General features: G+C 46.0%; 1 protein-coding gene across 1 annotated transcript in view; it reads left to right on the forward strand.

Moving 5' to 3' along the window:
• The first annotated feature begins 2,643 nt into the window (after window positions 1-2,643).
• ADCY8 (adenylate cyclase 8) overlaps window positions 2,644-22,929 on the forward strand; it is a 129,972-nt gene continuing 109,686 nt past the window's right edge. The window contains exon 1 of the mRNA XM_067292270.1: window positions 2,644-3,597. Within this exon, the coding sequence (XP_067148371.1) occupies window positions 2,644-3,597 (954 nt within the window). The remainder of the gene's footprint in view (window positions 3,598-22,929) is intronic.

The raw sequence follows: 22,929 nt of genomic DNA on the forward strand, positions 1-22,929 counted from the left end.
CACTCATTCGTTATCTGGGCTTTCTAGAACAAGAATTTCTTCAGCTTAGAACCCTACAAAACCTGTCTCACACACGGGACACAGACTTGGCTGGACTCCCCAAATCCATTGTAGTGCCAATAGAGAAACAGTCCTTGAAATCCTTCCTAAATCTCCATGCCTTCCTTAAGATGCTAATAAAAGGTGAGTTTAACAATGATAGTAGGAGAGGTGTTCATGGAGGGCCACCTCCACTGAAAGTTAAGCAGCACACCTAGAATCCCAACAGGAGTCCGAGCCAAATGAGGTAGCAAAGCCTCCTGTACCAGGCAGGGGGAGAAGTCCAACACTTAAAATGAGAACTACCCTACCCTACCCTACCCTACCCTAACCCACCCATTACACCCAGAAGAAAACAGTCTCATCTCACCATCTTCCACTTGAAGCTGCTCACAAGCTAGGCAATTAAAAAAAAAAAAAAATCATGGGGAGAAAGTGAGTCTTAGATCTCCTTTCTGAAGTGTTACTCAGGACTTGTAGGCACTGCCTCTCTCCACACATATCCTCACTCCTGACAGAAGGCAGCTGTATGTTTATCTCAAAAAAGCAGAAATCATTCTTTTCTTTTAAAACAGCTGCCGGCAAAGAAAACCCCTCTCCTTCTTTGCGGTAGGCTACACAGATCTTTCACTCAGTTTCAGCTGCTTCTTCTGCTGGTAGAGATTCAGCTCCAAAACTCCCTTCCTTCCAGAACAAGGCTTAGCTGCTTGAATAAGATTTATTCTGGACAAAGAAGGGATGGAGGAAGTAAATGAGGGATACCTCCTACCCCTCTTCCCCAGGCTGTGCCACCGTGCACAAAGCGTTCAGGCTCGCTGGCACAGAGCGAGCTCACAGCAGGAGTAGGGACAATTTCACCTCCAAATGTGGGGGAGTGTGGAGAGGCTTGAACTCCAGGCTCTGCATGTGGGACAGTTTCTGTTTTTCATCCAGCGGATTTAATGTAAATGCCGGGAGGATGGGAACCATCATACATACAAACACAGGGCACTTAGTATCACAGTCCGGGCAGCTGCAGCACCTTTCTTGGAGGGTTTGAGCTCACCCACGCAGAGGTAGAGTTGGTTCCCAAGATCCCCCCAAAGCGGGCAAGAGCTGTGATTCCCAAGCAAGGCCTGCTCGTGCCCATCAGACGGCTCTAGCTCGGGTGCCTAAGGTGGAGGGATGCTCAACTTCAGCATCAAATCCTAGCGTGAGCAACGGCCGACTCTGCTAGGTCCTCTGAGACAGTCCCGGGCATCTGCGGAAGCAACTTCGGAAGCAACCTGGGAGAAAGCGAAGCAAAAAGCGGAGGAGGGGGGTGCTCCGGGTAAGCCGCGGTCCCCCGAGCCGCCGCCGCCGCCGCCGGGGCTGCGGCCGCTTTAACCGGGCAGGCGGGGTGCGGGCAGCCCCGCCGCTGTCGTGGGCATCAGCTGACCGCGCCGGGCTCTGCCTCCTCCCGGGCCGGGCCGCCCGCGGCACCACTCCGGCGGCGGCGGCGGCGGCGGCGGCGGCTGGCGGCTCCGCCGTGCCGGTGCCCGGGGCAGCGCCCCGCCGCCGGCTCCCGCGGCCGCCCGCGCTGCCTGCGCGCCTGCCCCTCGCCGGCTCCCGCCCCGTCTTCCTCCTCCTCCTCCTCCTCCTCCTCCTCCTCCTCCTCCGCGCCACACAGCCCTGACCCGCGGAGAAGTTGGGATGCTCCCGGCGGTCTTCCCGGAGCTCTGAGTTTGGGGCGGGATTTTTTTTTTTAGTCTTTTTTTTTCTACTCTTTCTTTCCCTCCTTTTTCATTTTCTCGCTTCCAAGCCAGCCGAGCGCCTGCGATGGACGGCAGCCCCGAGCCCCCCCCGGGCAGAGGCGCCCCGTGAGCCCGGGCTGCGCGCCCCGCGGGGCATGCCCCGCCGCCGGGGGGATGCGGGCGGGCAGCCCCCGGCCGGCGGCTCCGGCGCCGTGACCGATGATGCCGGCGACCTGGCCGCCTCTCCCCTCCCGCCCGCGCTCCGAGGGCTCCCCTTGACCGCAGCCGCGGGGATTACAGCGGCTCCCGGGCTCCAGACCTCGGAGCGGAGCCGCGGGACCCCCGGAGCCAGGAGCCGCCGGCCGTGAACGGCTCGCCGCGAGGCAGCTCCCCCCTCCCCCGCGCCTCCAGCCTCCGCGTGGGGCCGCGGATGGCCCGCCCGGCAGCGGAGCTTCGCCCGTAGATGCTCCGCTCTTCCCTCCGCCTCTCCGGACCCGAGGCTCGCCTCCCTCGCTGCTCGGCGCCCCGAGGAGGGCGCGCACCCAGCCCGCCGCCGCGCCGGCCCCGCGTCCGGCCGCCGGGGCTGCGCCGCTGCCGGGCTCCGCGGCATGCGGCTCCGCGGGGCGCCGCGGGAGCGGGCGCGGGCGCGGGGCGAGGGCCGCCTGCGCTGAGCCGGCACAGCCGCCCCGCCGAGCCCCGCGGCAGCGACACCCCGCTGCCGGCCCCGGCGACCTGCCCATAAATGTGATCCCCCACCGCCACCCCGCCGCCGCCGCCGCCGCCGCCGCCCGCCCTTCCCCATCCCCTCCCTCGGCTCCATCCCTGCCCCCGCTCCCCTCCCCAAAGCCGGCCGCCCCCCCCGCCGGTGCGCTGCCCCCCGCCAGTCACCGCCATGGAGCTCTCGGAGGTGCGGTGCCTGAGCGACAGCGATGAACTTTACACCATCAACAGGACCCCCCCCGGCAGCGGCAGACCCCAGCGCCTGCTGTGGCAGACCGCCGTGCGCCACATCACCGAGCAGCGCTTCATCCAGGAGCACAGCAGCAGCAGCGGTGGGAGCAGCAGCGGTGGGGGCAAGGGCTTCAGCTCCGAGGAGACCTGCTGCCCCAACCACCACCCCCGCCCGCCGCATCACCACCACCGCCACCATCACCACCACCGCCACCACCTCCGGCGACAGTCGGCCGGCAGGAGTTTGGGCGGTGAGCGCCACAACAACGGAGGCACCAAAGTCTTCCCGGAGCGCACGAGCAGCAGCGGGGACCTCAGCTTCCTGCCCCTGGACTGCGCCCCCAGCAACTCCGATTTCTTCCTCAACTGGGGCTACACCTACCGCGGGGTGATCTTCCCCACGCTCCGCAACTCCTTCAAATCCCGGGACTTGGAGCGCCTCTACCAGCGCTACTTCTTGGGCCAGCGGCGCAAATCTGAGGTGGTCATGAACATCCTGGACGTGCTGACCAAGCTGACCCTGCTGTTCCTCCACCTGACCCTGGCCTCTGCTCCCATGGACCCCATTAAGGGCATCCTCCTGGGCTTCTTCACAGGCATCGAGGTGGTGATCTGTGCCTTAGTGGTGGTCAGGAAGGACACGACCTCGTACACCTACCTGCAGTACAGTGGTGTGGTCACTTGGGTGGCCATGGCTACACAGATCTTGGCAGCCGGTCTGGGCTGTGGCCTCCTTGGGGACGGCATTGGCTATGTGCTCTTCACACTTTTTGCAACCTACAGCATGCTCCCGCTGCCGCTCACCTGGGCCATCCTGGCTGGGCTGGTCACCTCTGTCCTGCAGCTCGTCATGCAGCTGGTTATCCCCAGGTTGGCTGTGACTTCCCTCAACCAGGTATCGTGGTGAGGAAAGGGTGGGAACCCTCCTCTTTCTCCATCATCTTGGGTGAGAGGAGGTGTGGGGTGTCCCAAGAAGTCCTCTCCCCTTTAGGTTCTCAGATGTTCAGCACCTAGAGGGGAGACCTTAAGCAAGATGCAATCTGCCCCCTCTTCCCCAGGTGCCCATCCCTCCTCCTCTCTGTGAGAGGAGCAGGGGATAGTGGCTTGACCTAGGGCTGTGGAAGGGGACATTTCCTGACCACCCCTTCCCTCTCCCCATACATTCATTTCACTGCTGTCCTTTGAAACAGCTTTCCTGGGGGAAGTGGGGAGGATGGCACATTTATCACTGCCCCTCTTTGTTACAGCAGTGGTCCATGGGATGGGATGGGAAAGACGATGCTGTCTCAATCAAGCTCTCCCAGTTCTCACCTCTCCTTTTACTTGATCATGCTTTTTAACTCTGGATCTTCTTGGGATGCTCGGAGGACTGGTGTTTTCATATGTGCAGCACAGCTAGAGCTAGGCTACAGGAAAACAGGAGCAAAGCATGATGCTCTTTCGCAAGGAAAGCAAAGCAATACCCCACTGAAATCAAGGGAAAGCTCCCCTAGGAGGTTTGATGTGAGCTCCTAGGCTGTCTTTGGAGGGCACCCGTAAGCCTGTTTTGCTGGTGGGCAGGGGAAAAACACTGTTGTGCTGCATCCTTAGAAGTGATGTCTAGGACAGTGAGCTGTTTGCATAAGAAGTGGTGGGGCAATGGAAACAGCTTGGAGGCGCCGAGTAATATATGGGTCTGAGGAGTTAAAACCAGGACTAACATGACTTTGCACTCACCTGGCTTCTTCTGTGCTAAAGTGAGGATGCACTGCACTCCCAGTGTCCCTGCAAGGCAAGAAACCACAGCCTTTCCAGGGCAACTTAATCCTAGAGGTTCTTGCTGCTCCCTTTCCCCCCCAACCCCTTCCCAGACCGTCACAGCTCTGTGCTACCAATATTTCACAGCAGATTATCATCTCCATTTGGCTAGTTCCAGGGAATACAGGAGAAGGGGGTGGAGGCACTGGCAGATAATCCCCAAAGGAGGGAGGTTGCAGAGGAATGTGCTGCTGGTGTCATGTTGTTTACTTGACTGCCAAAATGTGCAGCTGGGAAGTGACTGTTCTTGCACCTGGAAGTTTTGATGATCGTCATCCTTGGGACACATCTACCTCTCTCAGACCCTGGTCTTTCGTAATCCCTGACAACCACTGACTGTCCCCTTCCCCTATATGCACATATTAGCTGTGGGATTGGCAGCGTGCCCTCGTTTCTCCGTGGCCAGTCTCCCACTGCTCTGAGGAAAGCAAACTTGTGCCTCGAGTGTTGCTGAGCCCTGTGCATGTAAGATTGGGCAGAGTCTTTTTATCCCAGCTCTTGATAACGTGCTGATGAATGAATTGCAACCATGCTCCGTGTCCCACTGCTGTACACTGCTGGTGTTATTAGGGCTGGGTCAAAAGCCGTATGAGTTACGCTGACTTCTTGATGTACTTCTATGCCCTATCCTGGAGCTATAAGTAATGCACTGATATCTCATTACGCACAGGTTGTTTAGCCAGTCCCCTTGCACGCACGCATTTCCCACAGACATTCCTAACAAAGACATGTCCCGGGAGAAATTCCAATATCTTTATTTTGCAGCCCTGTAAGCCCTTGCCAGTTGTGTGAACGAACTGCCTTTGAGCGGTGCGCGGGGAGAGCTCACCAGCCAGACGATCGCCTTCACGAGCTTACCAATATGAATCTCCTTAAGAGGATGCGCAGCGCTTGCCGCGCAGCGCTGTCGATTTACACCCGCTCCCGCCCTGCCAGAACCCGCTTCGCGCCCCGCAGCGCGCCCGTGGCCTCGACCCGCCGCCCTAGGGGAGCGGCCGGCGCAGCGGAGCGCGGGGCGCGGAGCGCGGAGCTGGGCGCCGCCGCCCGGGCGCTGTCCGCCGCCGCGGTGCTGAAGGCGCTGCGCGACGCTGCGCGGCGCTGCGCGGGCCGGGGGCTCCCTCCAGCGGCCCCGGCGGGAGCCGCCGGCCCCGCTCGCTGTCGCCTCCCGCGCCCGGGAGCTGCGCATCCTTTCGGCCCGCCCTGCTTAAACCAGCGCGTCGCCACCGCCCCGCGGAAGGGCTTTGGGAGGGTCGACGGGGAGCCGGGCCGGGCGTCCATGCACTTAGGCGCTGCGCCGGGGCTGCAGTCCGGATGACATTGCCCCCGTGCTCAGGGGCCTGCAGGGAGCCAGCTGCTGCCGGGGCCGCGGAGAGGCCCAGCCCACTTAGTTACTTTACAGCCTTACAGCTTTTTTTTGTCCTTTTTTTTTTTTCTCCCAGAGAATCTCAGAGGCCTTTCAAGGGTTAGTGATTGAGGGCTTTTATGGCTGGTGAAGGGCATATAAGTATTACTTTACGGGTGAATACAGACAATTCAAATGACTGTATCATCAAGATTAGATAGGAAATCTTTGGGACAACACAGATTTCCTGACCTTCCAAGCAAAGCAGTCTCTTTTATCACAGGGTTTATTTTCCCAAGTAAAACACTGATCTTCCCTTCAGAGAAGCTTTATGAGACTAAATGACCTGTCTGATTATATAGCAATAGCTGTGACCATCTTGCTATCTCTCAGGGTGCAGAGAGCTGCTTACACTGGACCTAAACCAGGAATTAAAGTACACTAGGAACCAGAAGGTAGAATTCTGATCCTGATACCATTAATTTGTTTTCCACTGATTTTGAAAAGACCAGAATTTCATGCAGAGAAAATAATGCATTCAATTCTGAAAACGAAGAGTTGTCTACCCCAGAGTCAGTTTATTACTGTATCCAATAGTATCCATGGGGACAATGGATCTGATTCTCTTCTTAGTCACACTGGTATAAATCAGTAATAAGTCTTTCCAAACTGATGAAGTTGCAACAGTTTATACAAGAGAAAAATCAAGTGCTGTGATCTGTTTTCTCTTAATCTCTTCATTAATTTTGTTTTCATTGATAAATATGTTCACAAGCAGTTTAAATCATTAGTAATGCTGAACACAGGCACACAGTACTACTCCCTGATTCAGCTTTTTGTTGAAGTTAATAAAGTATGCATTATCATGAATACAAATAATGCCCACAGTCCACCATTTTCTCTTGCAGTCACATTCAAGAGGGTATGTGAATTTCCTTCCCCAGCATCTCCAAAATTAATGTGAACCAGCATCCTAGGTAAAGGTGAAGAAAAAAGATTGCCTTGAAATTAGAAATTAAATAAAGCAAACCTAGACTCACTAGGTTTAATTCTGCCAGATACTCAACGCTTTTGGGGAGATCTGAGAACACTTTAACCCAACTGACCTCAGCTTGAAATGCTGAGTGATGTTCTGCTGCTCAGCCAAAGAAAAGCCAGGAAAAAAAGGGCCTGATACCATGATTTAGGTAAGGGCAACACTGTTACTGACTTGACTAGATATTCTGTTGGGAAACAAATGAGAAACGCAAGATCTTACTGGTAAACAAGTAACATGCAACGATGTGTGTACCTGATCAGATATTGTGCTGGAAGTGGTTTTTTGCCTCTGACATTCCCAAAAATGAAAGTTTCATTTGTATTATATTTATTCTTCTTTTTTCCATGGTGAAAATGTGAAATACAATCCAAAATTTCTAAGAGCAAATATGTGATTCAGGCATATGGGGAAGAACAAACAACTCACAGCTCCTTAGTGTTATATAACGTAGGCAGATGATAATATAGATATGGGTTTTGACAGGCTTGGAAGAATTATGTAAGCTACAAACATACACTGCATTTTAATCCTCTACCCTTTTAACCTTCATTCATGTGAGTAAATTCCACTGAAGTTAGTAAGCCTACTCCAGTGAGTAAGTCACCTGCATGCTTTGGAGGGTCAAGTCCTAAACTGTGCACAATAAATCAAACTTTTAAAATATGTTTAGAAATAACCTTGATATGGTTAATACCAAGACTGGTGAACTCATTTTTCCTCTTTGTTAGCATCTGTCTTTCAGATTCTAGGCAGTTCTGTGAATTAACCTAGTGAATCTTGCTTTCTTGCTTTTTTTCCCCAAAATCCTATCTCAGGATTGCTTATTACTGATAAAAGAAAATGGCAGAATTCCTGAAGTCAGAGGGAGTCCTGTAGTAATAAACCAGTATAATTATGCAATGGCAACTTGCAGCTTTTATGTGCTTATTTTGGCTACATGATTTCCAAAATCCAATCACAGACATCAGTACATGAATATCTATAAAACACGCTTCAAAATTTCTGCAAATGCTTGTGGATTATCTTTTAAAACTGTACGGTATAAAGATACTTCAATGTTGGCGAATCAGAATCAAAATACCTCAGCCTTTATCCCTATCATTGCTTTCATAGCTTTATTTACTATTCATTTTTCTGCCATAGTCTGTTGTGGGTGACTTATAACCTGATTGTGTGATTTTAGACTGGATTATGATCTGGTTTCCTTTTATATCCTGTAATATCACCTGACCAGTATCAGTGGGTCATAGTATAATTAGATTAGAATTGGATACACTTTTCTCTGAAGTAACTGCATCATTGTTGTGCTAAGTAGGGCAAACGCATTAGTTATATTTACAATCTGATGATTAACTGTCTTTAGAGAGTTCCTCCAAAATGGAGGAATTCAGGCAGAAACATGAATGAAACCTGCTTTTATCAGTGAATTTCAGCCTACAATGTAGTTAGTGCACTTGCTCCCAATGAAAGTTACTTTGTTGGATTTGATGTGACATTTCTTTGCTATCAGAACATTTCCAGAGTGGTGTCTCAGTTTTTTTTTTTTTTTTTTTATTGCTTGTTTACTGTTTCTCATGATCTAGAAAGGGACATATGCTCTAAAATAGCAGCATCTAATGCAAAATAATCACACGCTGGAGCAGCGCACTTACAGCTGACAGTTAACAGCAGATCATGCTAAAATGATCCTTATTAGCCTGTATAGAAGACTGAAGGAGATAAACATCTCCAGCCCATCCGCTTACTCCAGTTTTCAACCCTGCCAATGATGTGCTCTAAACAAGAAATGAAAGGGGACTAGGAACTGTTTAATGGATTCTTTGCTTTTCAAAGGACAGAGAAGGGGGGACTGGGAGGATTTCTCGCTCCATTTTCCTTACTTCCAGAACATCTGGCAAAGCAAGAGAAAAACAAAAGTATTTCGTGTAAAGAGTGAAGCTTAGTAAACAGGAAAGAATTATGTTTTTAAAGTGATGCTTATGCTGACGGGAACTCCAAGCCTGAAAAACCTCGCTCAGCTGCTGCCTAGCACCCAGTCCCAGCAGGCATCTTGTTGACATTGCATTTCTTTAAGTGCAGTGTTCTTGCACTTCACTTAACTGCACTTCTGCTTCTGAGCATCCTGTGAAGTGCCTCAGCAACTTGATGTTTAAGCTAGCGTTCAGCCTATCTGAAATCCAAACACGGTTTTGGTGGGAATTCATTTCGTGGTTGCGCTACACACAAATGGGCCTGCCTTATGTCTGTAGATGAGGTGGGCCTTACGCTCCTCCTCTGTGTAATAAAATACAGCAATGAAAATATTCCTTGTTTAAACTATATGGCATCTACTTTAAAGTCCCCCTTTCGGGGGGAGTAGATTCCCACCTAGATGAGTTCGTTAGGGCTTTATCCTAGGACTGGGATCCATAGTTTCAAACTGCCTCACCTTGGAACGGAGGTAAAATCAGAAAATAAAGTTTTGAGCCTTGTGCAAATGCTCTAAGCTCTTTGACTTCCCTTCTTACTGGGCATTCGGTGAAATTGGGTGTAGCTACTAGCACTTACGTGGAGCTCTGTGCTGTCCAAAAAGAGTTAGGCATACCAAGGTTTAGATCCTTTTTCTCCAGAGAGGATTCAAATCCACCTCTCTTACCTCATCAGAGAGTGTCCAGAGCAAACCTTCCCCCATTCCAAGGAAAGCTGTTCTTTTGGAAAGAAAAAAAGTCTAGACCTGTGAACCAAAAAAAGAAAAAAAAAACAATTTTGACTCTGTAACCTAGTGATTAAGGAACTCATCTGTGGTGTTGTCCTTGCTGAACATTTTAGTGTTTTATATAATGCCATTAAATCATCCCCTCAGGCACACGTCCCAACCAGTAGATTGTTCTGTCAGGTTCCCTTTCTGTGACTCACTAAATCTTGAATCTCTTTTACAGAGTGGAGCAGCTTCCATGGGAAATTCCTCTCCCTCCTTATCTGCTGCCTCTCCAACTCCTCTAAAGCAAATTCAGCCTACAGGGAGGGCATTTTCCAGGGATGCCAGAGATATTGAATGAGGATGTCTCCCAGTGTGAGCTTCCAGTCACTGAGCTTCTTTACCGAAGATATATAGCTATTTTAAAAGACAATTGTGGGCCCTATTCAGTTTTTGAACAAAAAGATACATGCAGTGCCCTTGGGGGCAGAAGGGGGTGGGCCCTGGGGATGAGAAGCTCAAATATAGGGGGGAAAAAAAATCACTGTGAATCCCTAAATCCTGGGAGAAGCTGAGGTTTAAGACACACTCCCTGTATTTAATGGTTCCCCCTTAACTGGCTCTGAGCAACTGCTCCCATTCATCATAGTGGCCAGTTTATCTTCAGTCTGAGACATTACATTCTTTCCATGTGTTATATAAGGACCCTTAAGAGCACAGTGGCACTCAGCATAGCCTTCTGGCTTAAACTCTTGTAGTCACGTGCCTAAAAATGAGGTGCAGCAAGACGCTGTGTTGTGGTTTCTGAGTCTCTCTTCAGATCTAGCCCTTCCTTCCAGAGCCTTCTTTCCAAGACAGACAGTTTCACTTGACCTGTTCATGGTGCAGGGAAGCTGTGTACCCATCTCCAGCGCAGAAGAGCTGCAACCTGCCCAAGGAGAGGGAGATGAAAGCAAATTGCTGTGTTATTGGTGAGGTGAATTTTGAGCGTTCTGGGATGAGCATCGCTCATTCAGACCGGGAGTGAAAGAGACCTACCTGGCCATAAGGGACGAGACACAGAAGGTAAAGCACAGCACTACACAGCACTTCTTGGAACGAAGGATCGTACTGGAGGATCTTATTAGGGCCTGACTGACTTGGAGGCTCTCAACAGTTTGATTTAGGGATCTGATTTAAAACCTATGGAGTTTAATATAAAAAAAACCCTACAGATTTTCACAGAATCACAGAACCACAGAATCCCTGAGGTTGGAAGGGACCTCTGGAGATCATCTGGTCCAACACCCCTGCTCAAGCAGGGGCACCTAGAGCACGTTGCACAGGATCGTGTCCAGACGGGTTTTGAATATCTCCAGAGAAGGGGACTCCACCACCTCTCTGGGCAACCTGTTCCAGTGCTCTGTCACCCTCACAGTGAGGAAGTTTTTCCTCATGTTCAGATGGAAGTGTCTGTGTTTCAGTTTGTGCCCGTTGCCTCGCGTCCTGTCACTGGGCACCACTGAAAAGAGTCTGGTCCCATCCTCTCCACACCCTCCCTTCAGATACTTGTACACGTTGATAAGATCTCCTCTCAGTCTTCTCTTCTCCAGGCTGAACAGGCCCAGCTCTCTCAGCCTTTCCTCATAAGAGAGATGCTCCAGTCCCCTAATCATCTTTGTGGCCCTTCGCTGGACTTGCTCCAGTAGTGCCACATCCCTCTTGTACTGGGGAGCCCAGAACTGGACGCAGTACTCCAGATGTGGCCTCACCAGGGCTGAGGAGAGGGGGAGAATCACCTCCCTCAACCTGCTGGCAACACTCTTCCTGATGCAGCCCAGCAGACCATTGGCCTTCTTGGCCACAAGGGCACATTGCTGCCTCATGCTTAACTTGGTGTCCACCAGCACTCCCAGGTCCTTCTCGGCAGAGCTGCTTTCCAGCAGGTCAACCCCCAACCTGTACTGCTGCATGGGGTTATTCGTCCCCAGGTGCAGGACCCTGCACTTGCCTTTGTTGAACTTCATGAGGTTCCTCTCTGCCCACCTCTCCAGCCTGTCCAGCTCTCTCTGAATGGCAGCACAGCCCTCTGGTGTATCGGCCACTCCTCCCAGTTTTGTATCATCGGCAAACTTGCTGAGGGTGCACTGTGTCCCTTCATCAAGGTCACTGATGAAGAAGTTGAACAAGACTGGACCCAGTACTGACCCCTGGGGGACACCACTAGCTACAGGCCTCCAACTAGACTCTGCACCGCTGATCACAACCCTCTGAGCTCTGCCATTCAGCCAGTTCTCAATCCTCCATTTTAGGGGCTTTAGGTGAGCTGAGGAGATCCCTCTCAGGATCATTTTTAGGAAAATCATTATTCTAAATCCCTATTTCCTCTGAAAGAGAGCACAAAAGTATTCTGGACATCCAGTTCCTCCAGGAGCCTCCTGGAATGAACCTGTCACTCTTACCTCTCCAAACACCCAAGTCTGCAGACAAAGATACCGATGTGGTTCTGCCTAACCTAGAACAAAAAAAGTTCAGAAAATGTACATGGGGCAGACTGCAAAGCTAGGCAGCCATTGGCTAGCAGAATAATATTTCATCATGGAAGTTTTGTTTATAAGCAACTGTTTTAGGAAGTGCTGCTACTTCATTTGTCAGCTTCTCCTGCTGCAAGGTTTCACACAGATAACCCTAGAGGAGAGAGGAAGGCTGCTGAGTTCATTAATTAATCATTGTAGCAGTCTGAGAAAAAGCTGAAGCATATCAGTGTAAAAAACAAAGCAAAAATAACCCAAGCTTTTTTTTTTCACTACCACAACAAATAAGTGCACTTCTCCCAAATAGTCAAATGCTGTTTTTATCATTGTGTGTGGCATTCTTAGTTTTACTCTAGAGCAAAGTTGTCCCTGGTACAAACAAAAGACTATTTGAATGAGTTTGATGATTTGATTCTTCTACCTGTTCAGTTTTGTTTTTCAGTTTCAATTTAATCATCACTTTACAATTTTTGATCTTTTTTTAATCTTCACCTTCCCTTGTTTCTAACAGCACAGTCCCTTAAAAATAAGATGCTAAAATCTTTCTTTACTGACATCAATGGGGGCTTTCAACAGATGCAGAATCCTAATTGGGAAAAACAGTTTGTTTCTTTGGAGGGATCTGATCTTCAGACACTTTATTATTTCTTCTTTGTCCAAACTCTCCTGCTCTGTTTAACTGGTAGAGTTACTCGGGGTGGGAGCTAACTATTCTGTGCTGGTTGCTTCAGCTCCACCACAGTAGGAGCCTAATCCACCAGTCCAGAGGTATCATCACAAAATAAATAAGAAATAACTAGGCAGATCAATCAGCACAGAAGACCAAAATGGCATTTTACTATGTGCCAGGTGTTGTATAACTCTGCAGTAAGGATCTTAGTTAAAGAAATTAACTTTTTCCCATGACAGTTTTTCAAATAACTGAACAAGATCTAGATATACACATTCTTTAATCCTGTGGTTCTCTGTCATATGTGAAAGCATCTCTAATGCTTATCAGTATTAATAATTTGCATATGCATACTACATAGGGTTATAATCAACATAGAGATCATCCCACACTTGCTCAGTATAGATGTATTTTAATGTGCTAAGCATGCATATTCTTTTACAGGAAGGAGTGATATCCACGACAGATTTCAGCTAGGGACTGGGAATGAGGATCATTCCCATGTCCACACTAAATTTATCATTGGCCTGTTTTGACCCCCACACAACACTTGTGCTTGAGTAGATTCATAGATTTGCCTTTTTCAGTTGCTGCAATGTGACTAATGTCTTCAATCGTTTGAGATTTTTGTGCAAAGGATGTCCGTTAGCTTCCATGATGCACTGAAAGAGGAGTACTGTACTGACTTACGTCAGCCATTGTTAAAGCATGAATGCAATAAGATATGTTGATTGTAGTGGGGATGCTCACATACAAGTTTACTCTTTTTCGGAAAGACCTGATTCTGTATAATTCTCTTCTACTTTAGTCTGATCATCAATGATTCCAAGGACTCTTTACATTAGTACGTCTGTGTTAGGGGGACTTTAATGTAGATGCCATATAGTTTACAAAACAAAGCTGTGCTTTTATCACTGATCTTCAGAGCCAGCCCTGTTCTCCATGTGACCCCATGCTTCTTGCCTTCCTGGCAGTGCAGTGGAACAGTTTAAAAAGGATGAATGGAGCAGATTCCCACCTAGGGGTGTGTGTGTGTTGGGGGGGGGGTTGCCTTATTAGGGCTCTTTCCTAGGATTGGGATCCAGAGATTGAAGCTGCGTCACCTTGGAACTGAGGGAAAAACAGAAATCAAGTCTTGATCCTTGTGCAAATGGTCTAAGCTCCTGGGCTGGAAGCAATGCCTTCCTTCCTGGGCATTCAGTAAAATTGGCTGTACCTACTAGGACTTCTGCTGAGCTCTGTGTTGTCCTACAGGAATTAGTGTTAGCATTATACTAACCCTGCCCAACCAGGGTGCCTGCACCTAAACTGTGAGGTGGGAAAATGTGAGGTCTATGATGACTCTTAGGAATTGTTGAGGGAGTGTTGGTTGGCCATGGCCAAAACTGTGCATTCCCAGGACTGTTCTAGCAGTTTAGCAGTGCAGACTGTTGCATTCCAGGGATGTTCCTCAATGCTGTCTGATGTACAAAAGGGTTGTAACTTCAGTGCCTGTCTGAATTGCTCTGAAGTGCTCATCCCTGAATTGCAATGAAGCTCAGTGGGAGGTGTATACTTTGCCTGAACAAGGTGCTAAGCATGTACAGTAACCTCTACTGGAAGCATTAAGGGAACAGTGTACCCAGAAATGGAGGCAGAGATTTACAGCCAATTCCTCCAAGGTCTGGAGGCCCTTGAGAGTAGCCAATGAAAATTGTTCTCTGAGACCTAGGCAGAACTTGAATCTTTTGAATCTTGCCCAAGGACATTAATTTAAAAAAATCTTGGCATTTCTATAGCATTGCTGAATGCCTCTCTGATCCTGTGAGAGTTTCCACATTCTCCCCAATTGTTAGAGTAATAGCAGGTTTTCAACAATATTTGGAAGAGACAAAGAATTTCTTATACGTATTTCCATTGTGCTGATGTAATTTCCTTCATCTTCTGTGTTTCATTAATCACCTGAGAGGCTACAAGAATTGGGAGAACACATGAAATGCTCCCATTTCCTATGTGATAGTACAGGATGATAAGACCTCCAGTAATCTTACAATTGTAACAGCTGTTCATGCTTAGAATTGATTTTTCCAATGACTTATCACTTTCTTTCCTGTAGAAATGTACTTGTCTCTACTTATTTTTACGGGATACTTATGCATATTTTCTGATGACAGCCACTTTTTTTGCTACTCCTCCACTGTAAAATACCTAATGTAAGCATTCACTGTTACTCCAAATCCCATGAATAATCAACATGATAAAACTGAAAATCTTTAAAGAGGGATTTTCAGGTATAATGTGACTTTGGAGAAGGGGTATAAGAAATTCTTCTTAACGCTTTGTCAGTCATTTTAAAATCAAGAAAATCACTCGTATACTTAAAGTTAGGTATAAGTTTAAGTTGTTTGCTGGCCTGAGGCCTTGATACACAGTACAGAAATTGTTAAGATAGCTTTTCTTTCCTCTTCAAGCAGCTAACAAAGCTTTGGCTGGTCAGATTAATTTCCATGGCACCAGAACACCCTTATTTCCTTATTGAATTTATCAAGACTGTATCCAAGCACTATTTATTAAAGAACTCTTTTGATGATGTACAAGAAGGAAGAGTATTTGAGACCACTTCTGGTTTGCTTCTGCAACACAAGACTTCTGTAATTAAACTTGACATAGTTGATTCTTTAAATCCAAACCCAACAGATCTATCTAACAAAAAAGATAATATTCCATAATTAAATTTTTAAAGCTTCCAACCACTTAGTAGATTTTCATAAATTTGTTTTAGATAGCTACAAATACTCAGCAAAGGCAATGCTGTGGAATTTTATTCTTTCTTCTTTTTTTGTAATTTGCATTCAGGCTCAATAATTACATTTGCAAGTCAAAATAATATTTATAATGTTCCTAAAGTTTGTGTATATCTAAAGAGAATTTATAGGTGCAATTTAAAAATGGAAAATACACACCCCATTAATTAAGAGACTTTTTTTCTAATTACTATCATTAAAAATTCAAACTATAATCTGGAAATCAAACTATCTTCTTTTGGCCAATAGCAATATGAATTCAGCCATTGCAGATTTGAAGATAACTTACAAGGCATCAGACCTTAGTGGCCTTTTCCATATGATGAAAATTCAAGAAATCTCAGACAAACAAAAATAAGTGCCAGCACATCCACCAAATAAGGTAGGGATTACTAACTCCAATTAGAACCCTCACAGCTCTTGTATGAACCCTGTGGTCTACAAAATGTGGAAGAAGAGATGATCATAGCAATTATGACCTGGATAGTCATCTGGCCTAGAGCCCATTTCTCCATGAGATCTAGGGAGCTAAAAATGCATGGCAGTAACAATTGAGATTTGCAACATCCTCTAAGCTAAGGGACTCCTTAAATCCTTTAAGGGGTCTTGAAAGCCTGTAGTGGGACTCCTTGAGTCCCACTAACTCCCACAAAAGTCAATAGGAATTAAGCAGTATTACATAGTGCAAGTTTGATAGACAAGGTGATTGTGCTGACATTCAGAGGGACCTCAACAAACTGGAGAAATGGGCTGAGGGGAACCTCATGAAGTTCAGCAAACGGAAGTGCAGAGTCCTACACCTGGAATGGAATAATCACGTGCACCAGTACAGACTGGGGGTTGACCTGCTGGAAAGCAACTTTGCAGAAAAGGCCCTGGGGGTACTGGTGGACACCAAGTTGAACATGGGACAGCAACGCACCTTCATGTCAAAGAAGGTCAATGGGTATTTTGGGCTGCATTAGGAAGAGCATTGCCAGCAGGTTGAGGGAGATGATCTTTCACCTGTACTCAGCCCTGGTGAGGCCACACCTGGAATACTATGCCCGGTTCTGGCTTGCCACTACAAGGGAGAGAGATGGATGTACTGGGCAAGTCCAGCAAAGATGATTAAGGGACTGGAGCATCTGTCATATGAGGAGAGGCTGAGAGAGCTGGCGTTGTTCAGCTTGGAGAAGAGAAGGCTTGGGGGATATAATCAATGCGTATAAATACCTGATGGGAGGGCATAAAGAGGACAGAGCCAAACTCTTTTCAGTGGTGCTCAGTCACAGGACAAGAGGCAATGGGCACAAACTGAAATACAGGAAATCCCACTTAAATATAAGAAAAAATCTTTTTTTACTGTGAGAGTGGTTGAACACTGGCACAGGTTGTCCAGAGAAGTTGTGGAGTCTCCATCGTTGGAGATAATCAAAATCTGAGTGGACAAGGCCCCAGCTCTAGCTTATCCTGCTTTGAGCAGGGGTTCTGTATTAGTCAGTCTCCAGAGGTCCCTTCCAACCTCACTTATTCTGTGATTCTGTGACAGTGGTACAGGTATTTTTTCAAGTAGGTGGGTACACAGGTCTGATGAGGGTCAGAAAGCCAGAACTAACATCTCTGAATCTACCCTGAAGCAAACACACAGCCAGTGCAGGGCGCAGGTCCTGTGCTACGGAGTGAGACCTGGTTCACATATGTCATGCCTTTTGTACCCACTTAGGTCCCTTAGTCCATTCCAGCCTTGAGACCTGCAGTGGGACTTTACTGCAGACCTGTATCATGTCATCACCTGGCCTGGCATATTGCTTCATTGTGGGAGCTGTTCTATTGGCTTATTACCCTCCTGTGGTCCAAAGTTCAAGGTAGCATCCTTGCTTTCCCCACTCCCACAGCGTGATATCAGGCTGTCCCAGAGCACAACCTCATAGCAAACTTTAGGCACATGCACACTCGATGCTTCTGCAAGGGGATGATTCTGCCTCCACCTACTAAATCTTTGCAATATATGTAATATTGCAGGTGGGAGACAGTCTGAACAATATCAGTAAGTACATGTCTTTTGTGTCCATCAGTAGAAAGAGCTCCTCCATCAGTACCAACCATCCAGCTTCTCCCCCTTGTCAGATTGCTAGGTAAGTGTTAGGAGATATGTCTGTGAACTATGGTCTCACCACAGCTTTCTCTGCAGTCATAGCCATCAAAGAAAGCTTGAGGCAGGTTTACCCTTAGGCAGTCTACTATTGCCAGGGCAGTATTTTGAGCAACAGATACTATCCTTCTTTTAAAAGGAGAGAAACTAGCCTTCTGCCAACAAAACACTGTCTTGATCCATATTGGTCTCAACTGCAGTTGATCTTGCTAATTTTCACTGCTTCTGTAGGATAGAAGATTGCTCGAGGGAAGAGAAAGTTGAAGGGAGACATGTAACAGACTGCAAAAAAATGGAAGGGGTTTCTACAGAGAGGTGTATTGCTCTTCTGAAATATTTGCTGTATTTCATCTGTAGATAGTACAAGCAGTGATGGGCTTAAGTTATAGCAAGGGATATAAATAAGGTGGTAGGAGAAACCTTATAACAAAAAAGATATTTAAGTAACTGTGTATTGCTAAGGGGGACTGTAGTATTTCCACCATGGGTGAACATTAAGCAGTGTAGAGAAGCATTTTGTCAGGGGTGGTTTGGGTAACATCTAGGGCCTGGAACTTGGGTTAAAAGACCTCTCAAGGTCTTTTCATTCCCTAGCTTCTATAATTCCATGATACTGGCACCTAATTCTGGCTATGGTACAAAGTGTTCTCATCCCCCAGTTTCCAAAGAAGCAAATCATTTTGTATTTCTAGTGATCACTTCACTGATGCCAACAGATTGCTCTGAACTAGCTTCATTTAAATAGCATGAAATTCCACAACATCAGGGATTTATATCTGTGGCTTGCTAAGAACACGTTGGATCAACCAGCAATTCAAAATCAGCTAATAATATTGCTGATGATGCAAGAAAATAACAGGATCCAGCTGGCTCTTCCAAGAGGCTAATGATTGGTGAAAGTACTGTTCTGTCAACAAAACCCAGGTGAAGGCAAAGAAATGGAAAAGAGCAAGTCTGTTGAATAAGGAGGGGTCATTTTTTAGTTCATCGCCAGCTCCACTTAATTAACCTTTATTCTTCCTCCTCTTATTTTATAAATTTTATAAACATGTTCTGATTTGTCTTATTTATAACTACATATAGATACTCAGATCATCTTCTTTATTGTGGATATTGTTCATTATGTACATTTGTAGTGCATATGCTACTTAATTAGTAAGAAAATAGTAAGAATTAGAAATTAGTAAGAAATTAGTAAAAATAAGTATTCTCCTTGTTGCTCTAAGGTCCTGACTCAGGCAAATACATAAGCACCTGTATACATTTAAAGGTATGAATACTCTCTCTGAAATATTTGGGGCTACTGCTGGCTTTAGAATTATTCATAGACATATGGTACACATGAAAATAAGGGAAACAATAAAAGATAGGCTTATATTGTCATAAGTAGTTGCAAGGACTAATTTATGCCTGCTGAGTAGCTGGAACATTGTGAGGAGTTGAAAGAGTCTTGTCTCTTCCTTTGCATACAGGTCTACCCTGTAAACTGAGCCTGATGGGAGAGTTTGTCTCCTGCAAAGTTTCCCTAAGAATAACTGCCAGGACTGGGTCCACCGGACCTGAGGCTGCTTTATGTTACTGCAGTAGCATAGTACCTTTCCTAGGGCTGAGCATCCCACCCTTGCCAGAAAAAAGAGAACTGGGCTTTTCCTTTGAACAGTCAGTCAGAAAATGCTCCCTCCCTTGTCCAACAAAGCAAATGGCCTTAGCAGCACACAATTGTAATTCAGTGAACGTGGTGGCTAATGTTCTCTTCAAGGGCAATAAACTCTGACCTTGTCAAGATATTTTAATCATGTTTTTCACGTTGTGAAGGGCAATACACTCATTCAACAACATGCCTTCATTTCTAGACTACAAATTCAGAATAAGCAGAGTTTAGAGCAACTATATTGAAACCTTCAATAAAGGATTTTTAGAAAGAAATTTCTACTCCTTCCAGGAATCTCTTAGTAATGATGCATACTTTGCAAACTCCTGCTGTTTTTTGTGTTCAGAATGGAGGATGGCATAAAATGCACATGTGGATTAAGCCTGCTCTTGTTATTCATCTTAATGAAAAGGTAGGCTGGTAGATAGAGATATGTCATCCTTCTATTTTTTTGCTATTGTTACTTTAAAGATAGGCACATCAACATTTCGTCGATAAAGATGAATTTTTCCAGAATGTCTGAATGACCCCATCCAATTCCAGTGGTACTGCTGAGTTCCTACAAGCACTGGAGCAGGCTGTCTCCTGAGCTATTGCCTCTTGCAATTGCAAGCCCTGCTGATCAGCAATGTCTGGCCTTGTGATCCAGCAGAGTTTTCATTGAATTTGGGGGTCAGCAGGAGCCTCCATCTCTCAGAGGAGGGATTTTGCAAGTCTGACTGGCAATGACTCTTCCCTTTCAATTCCCATTTGAACTCAGTGGGAACTGGTAGCTGAGAGCTACCATAATCAGATTTTTCATGCCTCACCAAACTGCTTTTACTGTATTCATTTCAAAAAACACTGGGTACCCCTCTGGAGACTCCAGCATCTCTTTGGTGTGCCCAGCTGATGTCAGGAGCACTGGGACTTTGGGCCAGTCATTCCCTTGTTTAATGGAATTTCTTCAAAGACAGAAATATGTGAAGGAAGAACAGATGAACTCGTGAATGAGAGACAGAGAGCTAGAGCCTAATTAAAATCCAAGGTGATAACTTCCTTTGGGAGACAATGAGGAGGAATTTGTGCAAAATGACGGCTTTACAGGAGGTCTCCAGGGACATATTTCTTGTAGTGGATACGTCTGCCTTGATGGAAAGACAGACCAATGCTACCTCAGCTTGTGTTAGCTTTCAAAATTGGGAGGTTAAGTTTGCTAGGCTGGGTATAGTGTGATGTGAATGTGCCCAGCATACTTCTAGGCCTGAGACGGGAAGTTTGCATGTAGACTTACTGCACTTGGTCGTTGCTGGCTTGATGACTCCGGTGTCATGCTCTGCTTTGGAGTACACGCCTGCTCCATGAGCAGGTTGTGACATGCTCCAGCAGAGAGCCATTTGGCTAAAGGAGTTAAGGACTAATCATAGAAACCCTGCTCAGATGCTGCCCACCATCTAGAGGTGCCTTTTGAATCTTATATCTCTCTAGGTATCCACATTTTCCCTTCTAGGTGCATCCAGAGGCGTCTCAGTTGAAAAAGGCATTTGCACACCTACAAGATAGAGCTGCTCAGAAATGCAGTAATGGTATCTCTTTGCTACTAACAAAAGAAAGAGAAAATAATGTGGTTTTTTTTCAATAATCTCTCCAAGCCTGAAAATTTTAGCACATACACATATGCACACATTTTGGTTTTCATAATATATGTACATACATACATATAAACATACATATATATATATAAAAAACTTTACTTGTTCTCCAAAATTGTCTTATTGTCTCCAGTTGTCTCCAAATATCATTCCCCAAAATAATTTTTATGATACATCATCTTGTGATGTATTCAGTTCAAATGATTCTTCTTTTGTTGTTAATATTTTTCTCTTTAAAAAAAATTTGACATGACTTAGAAGTTTTCAATTTTTTATGTACTATTTGTGGAGATAATATATGAGAATGTGGCAGAAGGCCAGAAAGAAGGTCAAAAATGCATGAAAATAGCTATTTATGATACAACTACATTGTCTGTTTATTGCTAGAATATATTAGTTTTATGCTCACATAGTTATGAATTGAGCTGATTTTAACAAATGGATGTGGACATTCATGAGGAGGACATCATAAACAAGGCATTTGAGCTAGTTCTTGGTTTACCCCAGAATTTAACAGGTGGTTACTGTGCAGTGTTTGTCATTAGATGTTGGATTAATATCAACAACTAACATATCTGTAGTGCTGTCTATAGAAATGCTTTTAATTGCTCACAGCACTGGAATATCTGAACAAACAGAAAAGAATCTGAACACTGGGGCCTTACATATTTTCCTATAAGGAACAGAAGTTTTATCTTTTTGCAGTTTGAAACGTTTGAATGTCCCTTGGAAAGGGAATATCTGTCTACTGGTTTGACTAGCTTAGAGCCAGCTGGGTGGGAGAACTTATGCTCTAAGAATTCTTTTCATCTTTTTAGAGAGAAAAAAAAATCTAATTACACCAAGAAGGACACATTAGTGATTCCCTGGGATATATGAAATGTTTCATTTCATTTGTGCTCTGATAGTTAACAAATCAGGACTATTGGAAGAAACTACTTAAAAGCCCATCAGAGCCAGTAGGCGTATTTCCATCAAACAGAACAGGCTTTTGATCAAGCACTAAATGATGAAAAGTATCTTACCTTATTATTAATTGTATCCTTTCTCCTTGAGCCTTTTCACAGATTTAACTATCATCAGCACTGTCTGGCTTCCAAAAAAAACATCAAACAAGTGGTATGAACAGTTTCTAAAACCGGTTATGCTTAGCTTTATTTTTTAAGGAATAAAATATAACAAATCAGAAATAGTTTTCTCTCTGCTGCCTGAAATTCCAGTAAGAAATCCACTTTGCCAGCTTATTCTTGATTTAAATTCTGGGTTTGGGTTTTTTTAATTCTTCTTCTTCTTCTTTTTTTTTTTTTTTTAGTGCCATGAAGGCATGGTCAGCCTTGGTATTTGTGCCCTAGCATGTCGAAGGACACACACAGTTTCTTTTCAGAAGCTCATCCGCTGTGTGCTCCTAGGGTAGCAATGTTTATGTATCATGACTGGTGCTGCATTGATCTATATAGTAGTTACTGGACCTGAGACCAAACACTGCTTTGCCCAGGCAAATATTCCTTTGAAATCAATGAGCTTCTGTGTGAGCAGGTCAAGATCGACCTTGCTCCTGAGTGGGTGCCTCTAAACGACTGCCTGAACTCCTACTGTAAAGCAAAGATGTGGAAAGGGTTCCTGTTCACACATTGGATCAACCCCTGTATTATGTTTTACAGAGCTATACTGATTTAAACCATCAGGGTGGAGGTGTGTGTGTCGGGGGTCATTTTAGTTTGTGTCCATCAAGATGTAATCCAGCATCTCTTATGGTATCAGCAAGATACTACAGCAAGATCAGAGAAAGTGGTTGTTGTGTTGTATCAATTTATTTAATATTCCACAAATAGTCCAGTTTCTATTTCTCTTGCTTACACAAGCAGTGGAAACAAAGGCATGGCTTTTATGGGAAGGCAAGAAGAATTCAACTCACTGTAAACATCAGGGTTTGATGTTAATCCCGTCCTTGTATCACACCAGAATAAGCGACTGCCTTCAAAAGAATTAG

The sequence above is a fragment of the Apteryx mantelli genome, chromosome 2, assembly GCF_036417845.1.
Source record: "Apteryx mantelli isolate bAptMan1 chromosome 2, bAptMan1.hap1, whole genome shotgun sequence".
Classification (NCBI taxonomy): Eukaryota; Metazoa; Chordata; class Aves; order Apterygiformes; family Apterygidae; genus Apteryx; species Apteryx mantelli.